The sequence below is a fragment of the Bufo bufo genome, chromosome 6, assembly GCF_905171765.1.
Source record: "Bufo bufo chromosome 6, aBufBuf1.1, whole genome shotgun sequence".
Lineage (NCBI taxonomy): Eukaryota > Metazoa > Chordata > Amphibia > Anura > Bufonidae > Bufo > Bufo bufo.
The window spans coordinates 31,557,085-31,570,587 of record NC_053394.1 but is presented as its reverse complement, the minus strand read 5'-3'; the positions used below and the strand labels follow the sequence as shown (position 1 = coordinate 31,570,587).

The 13,503-nt window shown below is 44.5% G+C and overlaps 1 protein-coding gene across 1 annotated transcript in view; it reads left to right on the top strand.

Moving 5' to 3' along the window:
• Positions 1-10,881, top strand: part of ARHGAP19 (Rho GTPase activating protein 19) — a 37,653-nt gene extending 26,772 nt beyond the window's left edge. The window contains 5 exon segments of the mRNA XM_040437324.1: positions 1,703-1,762; positions 1,764-1,787; positions 4,720-4,818; positions 6,680-6,757; positions 10,121-10,881. Of these exon segments, the coding sequence (XP_040293258.1) occupies positions 1,703-1,762; positions 1,764-1,787; positions 4,720-4,818; positions 6,680-6,757; positions 10,121-10,177 (318 nt within the window). The 3' untranslated portion in view covers positions 10,178-10,881.
• The last annotated feature ends 2,622 nt before the right edge of the window (positions 10,882-13,503 follow it).

Below are 13,503 nucleotides of genomic sequence, written 5' to 3'. Positions count from 1 at the left end.
TGGCTACAGTGGTCACGTGTGTAGATGGCACATGATTAGCGGAGGTCACTGGATCAGCGGCGGGTGAGTATTACCATTTTACTATTATAATATTTTAAAACCATTCCCTGCCATTAGATTTATATTCTCCTGGACAACACCTTTTTAAGGGAAACTGTCACAAGTGTCATTTGCAGGTAACACGTTATAGAGAAGGATGTGCTGCGCAGATTGGCGTAGAGTTTTATGGCCAAAGATTCATTAGAACTTGTAATGCTTCGGAGCCCGGTGGGTGTACTACTGTGACGGACAACCATCTCTGTATGCATACTTGTAGAGGGAAGGTTGTCACCCGCGCCCACCGAGCTCCTTTAACATAGAATAGTTTCCAATAAAACTATATCTGCCAGTTCACACAGAGTTTTTTGACGCAAATTTTGGAGCGTTTCTGCTTTTAAAATCGGCTCCAAAAATAAGCCTCAAAACAGCCTCCCATTCATTTCAATGGGAAGCAGCACTTGCTGTTTTTTTTTACACGCAGCTTGGGAGCAGAATTGGCGCTGAACCTCCCATTGAAATGTATAGGAAGCAGAAAAAAAACAGCCTCCATGTAAGTCCTTGTGTTTTTTGTGCACAGATCTGCTTCAAAAACCTCAAACTGAAATTCCTGCTTTGTAGTGAAGTGAACACCCATTGGTTAAAAAAGTGTCAAAAAGACGCACTGAAAAGACGCGTGTATTTTTTATTTTTTCCTTTTAAACGTTGTATTTAAAAATCTGTTGTCTGGCCATATATCAATATACTCCTCCTGCCCTATAACGGGGGTGTGTGCAGATCGGACACTATGTGCGAGGCGACAGGAAACCCAAGGTCTGAAAAAAAATAATCACCTGTCCACAAGCGCACGGAGCTCCCTTTCTTGCTGCATCTGGTCCCCATTAGAAGTCCTGTCAACACATGACATCACCATTGCTGGCCAACCCTTGTGACCTGTGCAGGCTGAGTGGTTATGTGCTATTCCTGACATATCACTGCTGAAGCCATGGTGCCCTCCATTTCATACGACGTCGCTTGTCCCGTTCAGCAGAGATGGGAAAGCGACTCTCGACCTGGAGCAGCTTGTCGCATTTCCTTGTTACTGCAGTTCCATGCAAATCGTTGTGTTGAAAAAAATGATTGTGCTAATGGCAAGTCAGGATAGGCAATGTTTTAGGCGAGGGCTACACGACCACATGTGTCGCGCGACACATAGGGCACAATTACACTGCAACATGTGTGCGCGACATTTTTTTATATGATAGTCTATGGTGTCGCACTGCAACATGACAGTCGCAGTAAATTCCATCTTGATAGATTTTTTGCTACTGTCGTGTCGCAGTGCGATACCATAGACTATCATTTTAAAAAGTGTTGCATGACATTGGTGCGACAAATGTCGTCGTGTAGTCCTAGCCTTAGGCCTGGGCTACACTGCAATTTTTTTGTAGCGCAACGGATTTTAGCTATTGAATGACAGCTGCAGTCCACAAGATTGCAGTCACACTAAATGCATTCATTTGGACTGCAGCTGTGGTTCAATAGTTAAAATCAATAAGTTGCGCTACAAAAAGGTCGCAGTGTAGCCCCTTTAAGAACCCCCTTTAAGTAGATTCACCAAAATCTGTAGTCCATTAGTATACTCATTACCCGTACCATATTTGTAACTTGAATCCATTCATTTTAGTTCAATAAACATAATCCAGGAACACCCGAGCTGACCAGCACGAAGAACCATGTCCGCTCGCCGCTCCTTCAGCGGAATGATTAAGGTAATTTTATTACACAGGAGTTTATCTGCTTGCATTATAAAGAAAGGACTGGGCATGGGTTTAAAGAGCATCTGTCAGCAGAATCAGCCCCATTAAACCAGGCATACTGCCTGGTAGGGTTGACCCTGCTGATCCCCAATGATACCTTATTTATTCTTCTCTGTGGCACCATTCAGGAGAAGAGTCTGTGGGCACACTTACCATAGTGTTGGTAGGCGTACAAATGCCATTTTTGGCAGTCTTTTTATTTTATTTTTTTCTAGTCTCATTTACTATTGAAAATTTGGCTGTTTTGGAGGCATTGGCGCCTCATTCGCCTGTTTTTAGAATTTTTTTTAGACCCAATTCAGATTATTATTTTTTTTTTTTTTAAACTTTTACATCTATTTTACAACTCTATTTATGTAGATGCGCCTTATTTTGTGCCTGATTTAGTAAAAAAAATAAAATCTACTCCACCAGGGCTGGCGTACTCTTCGTCTGTTTTGAATGGCGAGTTGCGCCACATTTTGCCCACATTTTCGTGCAAATACTAATTAGACCAGTCTTGGTGAATATGAACCGGTCATACTGAAAAAGAACCACCAGAGGTCAGACTAATAGCAGTACGCAGAGTGTAATTCTGAAGGGCTGTGAGACTTTTGAGAATAGTCTGCAAAGAAAGACGGGAAAATAAATACGCCTGTCTAATTGGAAGCCTTTAAAGGGGTTATCCAATAGGACAAATGCCCAAATACGCTAGGGTGGCTTCCAGTTGCTGGATTTTTTATCCATGCGACGGGGGAGATGCAGCGATGGCTGTGCAGGGAGGGACTGGGTGTCGGACACCAGGTAAGGAGGGGCCCAGGCATTGAGGGGTATTTGTACTATTTGATAACCCCTTTAAAAAAGACAAGCTTGATAAATGTGCCCCTATCTCTTTTAAGTGCGCCTTCACACGCAGCAGATTGTTCCATTCATTTTAATGCGGCAGCAATTGCATGGATTTCTGCAAGCCCCATTCAAGTGAATGGAACTGATTTTCACGTTGCAGAATTTTCTGGCCGCATGTGAAGGCACCCCAATAAGCAAATGAGCCCACCGGAGCACTGAGCGGCAGGCTCAAGCCCTCAGATACCAGTCTGTCAGCACCTCACTGCTGAAGGCATAAACCCCCTCCATCTTGATTGACAGGCCCAGACATCTCGTTTGCACCCATTGGTCCGAGTATCGCCGTCCTCGCAGTCGTACCTGCACTGTCTGATAGGGTCTCCTCTTCCTGTATGCTGAGCAGCGGTCGAGCATGTGCACTGCGGCTCTATTCACCTTTGAGAAGTGGACTCTCCATCCATCCCATAGAGATGAACGGCTCAAAAAAAACGGCATCACAAACTACCAAAAAAGCTGCTTGTGAAACCCCCTAGAGCGCATGACGGGAGAGTTTACAAATGATGATGACCTTTTAAATATTACTTGTGTTTTAGACTTGGGGTACTTTCACACTAGCGTTTTTCTTTTCCGGCCCTGAGTTCCGTCCTCGGGGCTCAATACCGGAAAAGAACTGATCAGTTTTATCCCCATGCATTCTGAATGGAGAGCGATCCGTTCAGGACGCATCAGGATGTCTTCAGTTCAGTCTTTTTGACTGTTCAGGATGGAGATAATACCGCAGCATGCATTCAAAATAACGCAATGCCAGATCCGTCCTTCCGGTCTGCGCATGCACAAATCGGTAAAAATGTATAACGAATCAGTTTCTCCGGATGACAAACGGAGAGACGGATCTGTTCTTGCAATGCATTTGTAAGACGGATCTGCATCCGGATCAGTCTACAAATGCTTTCTGTTTGCATGACGATTGCGGCGACGGAACTGCTTGCCCGGATCACTCTGCCGCAGGTGTGAAAGTACCCTAATTCATCATCAATAATTACCTAATATAATGTCCATTTCACATATTTACCGTTCAGTAGTTTATAAAAGTAGTTGTTCTTCCTCTGCTACCCACTGTGTTTCCTCATAAATTCCCATGGCCTCGACCTGTAGTGCTGAGCCTTTGTCAGTCGAGCATGCCTCAGTGCGTTAACAAAGGGAGTGTCGGTGTGCTGCTGATTACGGAGTACAGGGGCGTGACCGGACTGTATATCAGCAGCCAATCAAAAAACATCAACACTCGCAGCAGGAAAGCTAGCATTGTGGGGATTGTAGTCTTTGAAGTTTTGTGAGGGAAGATCAGCCGCCATGATGCTCTGTGTGTGCAGGCTCACACAGGAGCTAGACAAAGGTAAAGCTCTGGTTATAGGTAGGGTTCTGGTTGGTCTGAGGTGGCGCCATAGGAGCACTCACTGTCTGGACAGATTAGAGCCGATATCTGACTTGTCCATCAGTGAGATGCCCTGTGGTCCACTTAATTTCAGAAAAAGCCTTGTGTGCATGGTCCACTCTATACAATCCCAGATAGTGGGGTCCGGACTGTTTAGAGGTGACGGGATGTGCCGCCGCTGCATCTGAGGGATGAACACCTTTTTAACCAGAGCTCCATGAATTGTATTTGGAAGTGAATGTATGTAAATGTATTTATTGACCTTCTCAAATGCGTGGAAACTCGTGCACAAGACCGCACCGTGTTTTGCAGTCTGCAAATTGCGGATCCACAAAAAAACGGTCTGCCGTGTGTGTGTTCCTCAACTCGCGGAACAAAACCGGCGGCCCGTGTTAGAAATGCCTATTCTTGTCCGTAAAACAGACAAGAATAGCGCATGTTCTATTTCTTTTTTTGCGGAGCAACGGATGCGCACAGAACACAGAGTGCTGTCAGTATCTTTTGCTGCCCCATTGAATTGAATGGGTCCGCATCCGAGACGCAAAACCTGCGGCACAGATGGGGACCCAGACAACGGTCGTGTGCATATTAGCCCTTATTCTGACGACTTTTGGTTTTTTTATACATCAGCGTAAAGTCTTGGGCGGACAGGTGGTGTCCGAGAAGAAGAGGACGTGACCCCAATGTCCCTCCCAAGGATCAGAGTACGTCAAGGAAAATATGAAATATGTAAGTAGTGAAATTACATAGTGTTAAAATCTACTGCAATTTGCATTTATTGTAAAGAAAATCTGTTTTTTATTTAATTTCTTTTTTTAATGATCGGTCACAATATTCTGTTGTTCTATTGGCTAACGGCTTTGTATATAGGTTAAGGTAGATTGTGCTGTCCCCAACAAAAGCCTCTGAAGCATCCACACAATCCATTCAAAAAAGGGTACAAAATATTTGCCCTATCCACTGAATACCCCAAAGGGGATCCATACCTCAATGGCTTTGTTTTTCCTTTACTGCTTCCTGACGGGTTCATCGTAGCAGTATGAGGGCATGTTTTTTGCAGGAACGGATGGGTTGGGGAAAAACAATTGCAGCACTTTGGTCGGTGGTGTAGACGCCCATTGATGTCACACAAGCCTCTCTGGTTTCAGTACTGAGCTTTGCAGAAGCGCGTCTCCTATACAGTACTCTAGACGTAGTCCTTTATAGGAAGTGGTACTCCCAGCTCCCTTACACTGTGTGCTACTCTCAACCCATTTGTGTGTTTGTTGTTTACCCTCTGCCTTCCACAACCATAACTTTATTTTTCCATTCAAATATGAGGGGTTTGTTCCACACACAAAAAAAAAAAAAAGTTGCACTTTTTAATTTCACACATTAAATATTGTATACAATGTAGTGGGAAGCTGGTAAATAAAATTGCAAATGGGGTGAGAGGAACATGGCGAATATGAGTTACATCAAGTTAAACTATTTGTTTATTATCTATTTATGGAGTTAGTTTGTAAATAGGAATATGGCGTGGGGTTATTGCTGAATTGATATGTGGTTTACCGCCCCTAGAAGGGCGTCTGACGTCTAGAATGCGTGATTTGAACCGCTATATAAAGATGTCGACTTATTTTATGTCTTCATGCTGACGAGGGCTGGACGGCTGAAACGCTTCCATGTAATATGTATTATTTTGACATGAAATAAAGACTTGAAGACTATTACAACACTCGCTGGGATTTACTCCATTCCATAAGAACTACAGCGGTAATAGCCTGGATCTCTCTGAAGTGGTCCAGGCTATAGCAAGATTGAACGGCTACCCCCATCTCTATGCAGGGGAGATGTTTGGAGCTTCAGGAGTGCAGCGCAGCGCTCCCAGGGAAAAGCTTCCCTCAGATGCCATGGTCACAAACTGACCATCGCATGGAGGGGTTAAATGTCTGCCATCAGGGTTGCCTCTCTGCCCTCTGCACGACCACCACTGCTGGATTACTGGGTGGTTGAAACCCTGGAAACGAGCAGTGTATGACCAAGCCTAATACTTAGTAAGTGCCCTTGTATTAACTACATATTAAATGCCATTTGCTGAAGTGAGAGACGACTCCTTTAACTTCAGTGATCTGCTAGGACCAGGGGTGCTCAACCTGTGGCCCACCAGTCGTTGCAAAACAACTCCCAGCATGCCCTAAAAGATGTAGGCTGTCCAGGCATGCTGGGAGTTGTTTTGCAACGACTGGTGGGCCACAGGTTGAGCACCCCTGTGCTAGACAGTTTAGTAGGGGAGGGCTCCTGCAGCAGACAGAATCCAGATTTAAAGGGATTGTGTCAGCAAGATTACACACACAGACCTGATTACGTGTTATTAGAGGTCTCCGATATCATGTCAGAGATATACCACTATGTAACTGATCAGTGACAACATCCCGTTAATCAGAGGTTTTTGTGTCCCATGGTATTGAACACTTTTTAATTAGTTTCCACATTTCTTATTGCTGGATAGCGTACAATGAAAGGATAGTAAGGGAAGAATTGTAGAGATTTTATGGATTTATTTTTTATTTTTTTTAACTGATGTTTTCTACCTGTTTTGTAAATCCAGGTGTCCCAAGAATCTCCTGCAGTTTATTTTACAAAGGCCAAATTAAAGCTTACCGAGCACACTCATGGCAAGAAAGAGGTTTGTATAGAATAGCTATTGCTGACCCGGCTTCACACGGGTATATTTCATCTATTTCATTTTATGTTTCCATGTGTCGTAAAAAGAGATCAACAGTTTCCCCCATAACAGTGACCTCTGCAATGCCCTGCAATGCCCGTCCGTTTAATAGTGGCCACTGCCCCCATGCATGTAGCAGTGTAGTTGTTGCCGTCATATGACTGAATATTTAAGGACCTGCAACTGCTAAAACATGTGATCAGTTGTTATGGCAACCTGGAGTAGGACCTGCGAGCTTCTATTGGCTAATAAGGGACATGTGACCGTGTACATGGCAGTTAGGATTTAAGTGAAAGACTTGCAGGCTTGTATTGGCTAATGCAGATTTTGGGGAATATCTCAGGAACGGTACATCCTAGAGAGCTGAGACCCGGTCTAAAACCTTCCTGGACACCTGATGTGCCTGTGTGCCAAATTTGGTGAAGATCGGTCCAGTCGTTTGGTCGCATAAAGAACGTTCGAAGGTCCTTAAATATTCAGACGTATGACGGCACAATTACACTGCTACATGCATGGGGGGCAGGGGCCATTATTAAATGGACAGGTGCTGTGGAGGTCACTGTTAAAGGGGCGGCCACTGTGGAGGTCATTGTTAAAGGGGCTGGGTATTGTAGAGGTCACTGTTATGGGGGATACTGTCGCTATCTTTTAACGACACACAGAAACCTTAAATGAAATAGGTAATATATACCCGTGTAAAGCTGGGTCGATTTTGGTGCTTTTTCCACAGCCGAAAACCACTTTATTTTTGTTGTTTATTCTTAATGAGTATTCTGCGTCAATTACACATCAAACCCTTTTAAAGGGGTTATCTGATACCTAAAATATCCCCTACCCCGGGCCCCCTTGTATGGATTATACTTACCTGCTCCCCGACACCACCTGCGTTGCTCCGGATCCCCGTACAGCCACTGCTGCATCTCCCATCGCTAGGATTAAACATCCGGCGAATTTGATATTTTTTTTTATATTTTTTTTATTAAATCATTTATTTTTTTGCTGCCCATATGTGGAACTATTCACTTCAATGGGGCCACAATAAAAACAAAAACGGAAATGACTGCATTCTATGTCCCCCATGGCCGTTCAGCAAAAAAAATAGGATATATTCTATTATTGTCCGCGTTACAGACAAGGATAGGACTGTTCTATTAGGGGTCGGCCATTCCGTTTCTCAAAATGTGGAATGCACACGGCCAGGATCAGTGTTTTGCGGACAGCAAAACAACGGTTGTACACATGAGCCCTTAAAGGGAGTCTGTCACCACATTTGAGCCTATTAGACAGATCCAATAGCGTTATATGTGCCACCCAGAAGTTTAAAACGGTACCTTTGTTGCATATACGGAGTCTTGTTTCAGCCAAAAATGAACTTTGTAGGTTCTGTAAATGCGCCCTCTCAAGTGCCCAGGGCGGCGTCTCAATCTTCCGAGCCCAAGACCGGACCTCCCCAACGGCTCATAATCCCGCCTCCGTGTGCCTCTGCCCGCCCGTTTACGCTCCTCCTCTCTCCTGCGGCGCAGTGGAAAAGGAGAGAGGAGGAGCGTAAACGGGCGGGCAGAGGCACACGGAGGGCGGGATTATGAGCCGTTAAGGGAGGTCCGGTCTTGGGCTCGGAAGATTGAGACGCCGCCCTGGGCACTTGAGAGGGCGCATTTACAGAACCTACAAAGTTCATTTTTGGCTGAAACAAGACTCCGGTATATGCAACAAAGGTACCGTTTTAAACTTCTGGGTGGCACATATAACGCTATTGGATCTGTCTAATAGGCTCAAATGTGGTGACAGACTCCCTTTAAAGGGGTTTTCTAAGTGGTTTAACAATGATAACCTATCCTCAGGATAGGTCATCAGTATTGAAGAGGCTACAGCGATGAGGCCTCTTCCCAGCCACTGCCATCACATTCATCGGTCACGTGGCCTAGACTCAGCTCATGGCTTTTCGAGTGAATGGGCCTGGGCTGCGATACCAAACACAGCCACTGTACGTGGACCCTCACCGATCAGGTATTGATGTCCTATACTGAGGTTAGGCCAGCAATTAGAACGCTTGGAAAAAAAAAAACTTGAATTGCATCCACTAATCTTAAAATAAAAATATATCGATTACACTCATACAATATAGTCCCAGGGGTGTGGAATTCCTATCGCCCGACGCCCGGGACATGCAGTTCCGGGCGCCGGGCAAGTAGTTTGAACAGTTGTTTAGCCCTGTGCGGGCAAGTAGCAGGGACATGTCGGTTGGGCTGTAATAGGAGCGGTCATATGCTAGCCGCGAGCTGAACGCTCCTACATCTATGTCAGCCTGCCCCTACATCGTGCATATGAGTACCGTACATATCACTTCCTGCAGGGGGCCCCCGCTCCTGTATCGAAGTCTCCCCCCACCTGCCAGCACAGGAGCGCACAGTAAGTCAGCACACCGTCTCCAGAGACTGAGTAATTGCAGGCCAAGATGGGAGAAGAGGAGTGAGAGACCCCACGGCCCCCTGCAGATGAGCGTTCCTCCTGGAGCCTGTCCACATCGCAGCTCCCGGCCTGACCTGCAAGCGCTGACTGGGGTCACATAGCATTATACTGATTTATGATGCTATGTAACCCTTACAGTTCTGGAATGTGTTGGATAACAACTGACAGCATTATGTCAGTTTTATCCAATACATTCCAGAACTGTAAGGGTTACATAGCATCATAAATCAGTATAATGCTATGTGACCCCAGTCAGCGCTTGCAGGTCAGGCCGGGAGCTGCGATGTGGACAGGCTCCGGGAGGAACGCTCATCTGCAGGGGTGTCAGAAATAAAGGTTGTGCTGTCTGTCTTCTGAGGCTCTGGCCCTGCCTGCAATCTGCACTGCACGTGGCACAAGGATAAACTATAATGTCTCCCTGTTGCCCCCATACAGTATAACGTCACCTTGGGGCTGCCCTAGTGCCCCATACAGTATAACGTCACCCTGTGGCCCCTGCCCCCGCACAGTATAACGTCACCCTGTGGCCCCCGCCCCCATACAGCATAACGTCACCCTGTGGCCCCTGCCCCCATACAGCATAACGTCACCCTGTGGCCCCTGCCCCCATACAGCATAACGTCACCCTGTGGCCCCCGCCCCCATACAGCATAACGTCTCCTTGTGGCCCCCGCCCCCATACAGCGTAACGTCTCCTTGTGGCCCCCGCCCCCATACAGCATAACGTCTCCTTGTGACAAGTAGATTGAGCCCCCACTTTAGTCCTTCGACAAGTAGTTTTTTTTTTTTAATTTCCACACCCCTGAGTCCACAATTTACTATATGCCTCCCTCTTCTTTTTTTTCTTTTTTACAGGCACCCAGTAAGGTAAAACGGGCACATCTCTTGTCTACGCAAGAAACCTCCATTTAAAGGATCGGAGAGTATTGGACTCTATTGGAACTTTCTTCTCTCTTTGAAACTTTTAACCTTTTTACAGTTTTATATTTTTAAACGAACCTGTGGACAACTGTTACGAAGCTGTGACCTAACCGTTCCTGTGCAGACTCTTATATGGCGGTATATTAATGTTATGGACTGTTTTTATTACTATTTTAACACAGAGTCTTTAACCAGCGAGCAGTTCTTTGCATACTAAGACTTTTGATATATGCACGTGTTGTGGTTATTAATGCAATGTTCCTGTTTTTGGGGAGGGTTCTTATAGTTCTTCACTGTGGTTACAATTCTTCAGATTTATCAATGTATTGGCTAAAAGAAGCGGTTTAAGATGACAAAAACATGGCCGCGGTTTTTCCAGATGCGACTCCGCTCTTCTCTGTGGGCGATGTCTGGTATTGCAGCTCAGCCCCATTCAACTGAAGGTGTAATACCGGGCGCAACCCACATACAGGGGTGGCGCTGTTTCTAGAAAATAGCGACTGTGTTCTAATTCTCTGCCTCTAGTTACTCTTCTCAGGTTCTCTGTACTGATGACGACGCTGTTTTGGTTGGTATGCTTTGGGTGGTCTTCGGCCTCAGGCCTTCTAGAGGTTGTAAAACAGCTGGAGGTCCGTACATTGCAGGCCGGGGTGTTGCATAATGTGAAGGTCCTCTTGCCTGATGGGGTTGTGTATAATGACTTGCACTTGGATAAGGGCTAGCTGGCAGATTTGGCAAGGTGGCTGCATATTCTGCATCAGATGCATAATGTGAGATGATTCTGAAACTGTACGTGTAACTGGATATCAGGTGCGTACCTCGGAGCAGCAAGCGGAAATGTTACGGGTCAGTCTGCGGTTTTTCTTTTTATTCCTCCTTTTTTAGAAAGGTCTAAACCCAGAAATTGGGAACCGTCCCAAAATCTGTATTTAAACTGTATTCTAGGGGACTGACTGACATTATAGGTCTGATAATGAGCTCAATATAACCTCTACATGGAATCTGACACCTCCGAAATCTCTACTACACCATGCAAAAGGCCTTGTAGGGTCAGCTCAGCTGAATGTAATGATACCGTTCATTTAGCAATCTGTTGCTTCATTCCTTTAATCTATATGCAAATGAGCAGTTAAGTGCACCAAAGGCGGGCCCACGTCACACTGTGCACCCTTGTTCCTCCTGCTTTCTTTGCCAGGCCCTCTCTCTCTTCTCTTCTAATTGACAGCGGTAGGCAAGATGACTTTGATTGACAGGGTCAGGTTCCTGCATAGAGAGGGGGAGGAGCAAGAGTGCACAGAGTGGCTTGGTACTGCCTTCGGTGCACTTAACTGCTCATTTGCATATGATTAAAAGTACTTCTACAGGAGGACGCAACAGATCGCTAACTCAAAGGTCAGCCCTTCACAGCATTGTGCTTGTAACAGTGAATTTCCTGCTGACAATCCCTTTAAGTGGAGATCCACAAAGCCGTTAAGGTCAAAAAATGTTAAATATATCTTTGTTATAAAGGTTAGGTTTCTGATGCAGAGCTCCAAATCTGAACAGATAAAAGTTCTGGCTGCCTGGAGCTACCACTAGATGGAGCTTTACTGCACATGGTTATTGAGTTCAGTGTATACACTGTATGTGATGAGCTCCCCCTAGTGGTGGCTGCAGGCAGCTGGAAGTTGTGGTTTTTTTAGCTTTTAGGTCTATCCAGGGGATTGGGAGTCCTAACTGCTAGAAAAATGTATTAAAGGAAATGAATCGCCACAGAATTCGGGACACATTTTAGATTAAACTTAAAGCACCTGGTTCCTCTTGAAAGTGTTTTACTAAAAATCTTAAAACAAAAAAATAAATCCAAAAGCACTTGTAATGTATGATCTGTTTTAGCCCACTGTTAGTATGGGCGGCAAAAAATTGTAATATTATAGTGATATTACATTCGCTGTGTAGCAAATCCTGATTTAGGCTAGCAAAAGTCCGGGATTCAAGCTTGTATTCAGCTCTGAGCCCTGGCGGAATAGTGTTTTTAACTATTTGTAGTCCTTTTTTTCTTTTTTTTTCTTTTTTTATTATTATTTATATTTTTTTAGATGCTTAAGAACCCGCCCACCTTTCGCTGGGAATTCCTTATAGACCATGCCACTAAATAAAGGGTGAATTTACACAGAGAGAATACATTTCTTTGGGGCTCATACTGACAGCAGCAGTTCTGTCCAGATCAGTTGTCTTTTTGGAGTGTTTTTTGTTGTTTTTATATTGGATAGTGAGTACTTGAATACTGGATCCCAAATGGACATCAATTTGGATCTTGTTTTTATTCTTTTTAGATTATTTGACCAAGGTGACGCAATCAATAAATCCTGGCTGGCCAGATGTCTCAGGGGAGATGGGCCACCACCACCAGAGTAGCCTGGCAGAATTTTTCTCCCAACCTCTCTCCCCGCAGCTGATTTTGTATGCCCAGCCTAGGAATGGGCTCATATTTGGTCCATATGTCTGACCGTACACCTTCCATGATACAAACACGTGCCCACAGTGTCTTCCAATCTAAATTGTACATAGGGGTGAATTTATCATAAGGGGGATTTTTAAAGTCTATTTTTGCTTCGGTATGCATTGGTGTACTACGTGCAGAATTATTGAAATGTAGTTTGATGAATTTGCCGCACTTGCGTCTAGAGATGCAGTTTTCACCTCGCCCCTCTACTGGAGTAAAACTGTGGGGGAGGTTTATCTATCGTATTACAGCACAATAGTGGCAGAAAAAAATTATGATTATGCGCCATCACTTAGAATATTTTTTAATGTCTAACCACTTGGAGGTGGAGAGGCAAGAAATTAACATAAACTGTAGCGTACGGAAAGCCTCCCACTAGATTCGGCACATCTTACGCAATTGCATTTTTTTTTTTTTTTTTACTAAGACTGGACACTCCATGACCAGCCCCTGGGGCATCATAAAATCACAAAATGTCACAATTTGTGTGCAAAAAAAGTCATTGAGAAAGAATTGTGACTCTTTGGTGCCACTTTTCTGGATTGATAAATACCTTTCTATCTGGCAGCGCCTGTGTGCCACCATGGCAGACACTGTCCAGTAAGGATAACCGTTTATCTAGCTTTTTCCAAAATATCATTTCTACTTCTAATTCACTCTAATCACTGAGAATTGTTTTTTTTTTTTTTTGTTTTTTTTTGTTTTTTTTTAGGATATCTCCCTAGAGAAAGCTTAAATTCTACAACTCAATCTGTTTCTTTGGTTGATATATTTTTTATTTATTTTATTTTTACATCCGAATAGATTATGCGCCTTTACTTCCTTTTGGCTA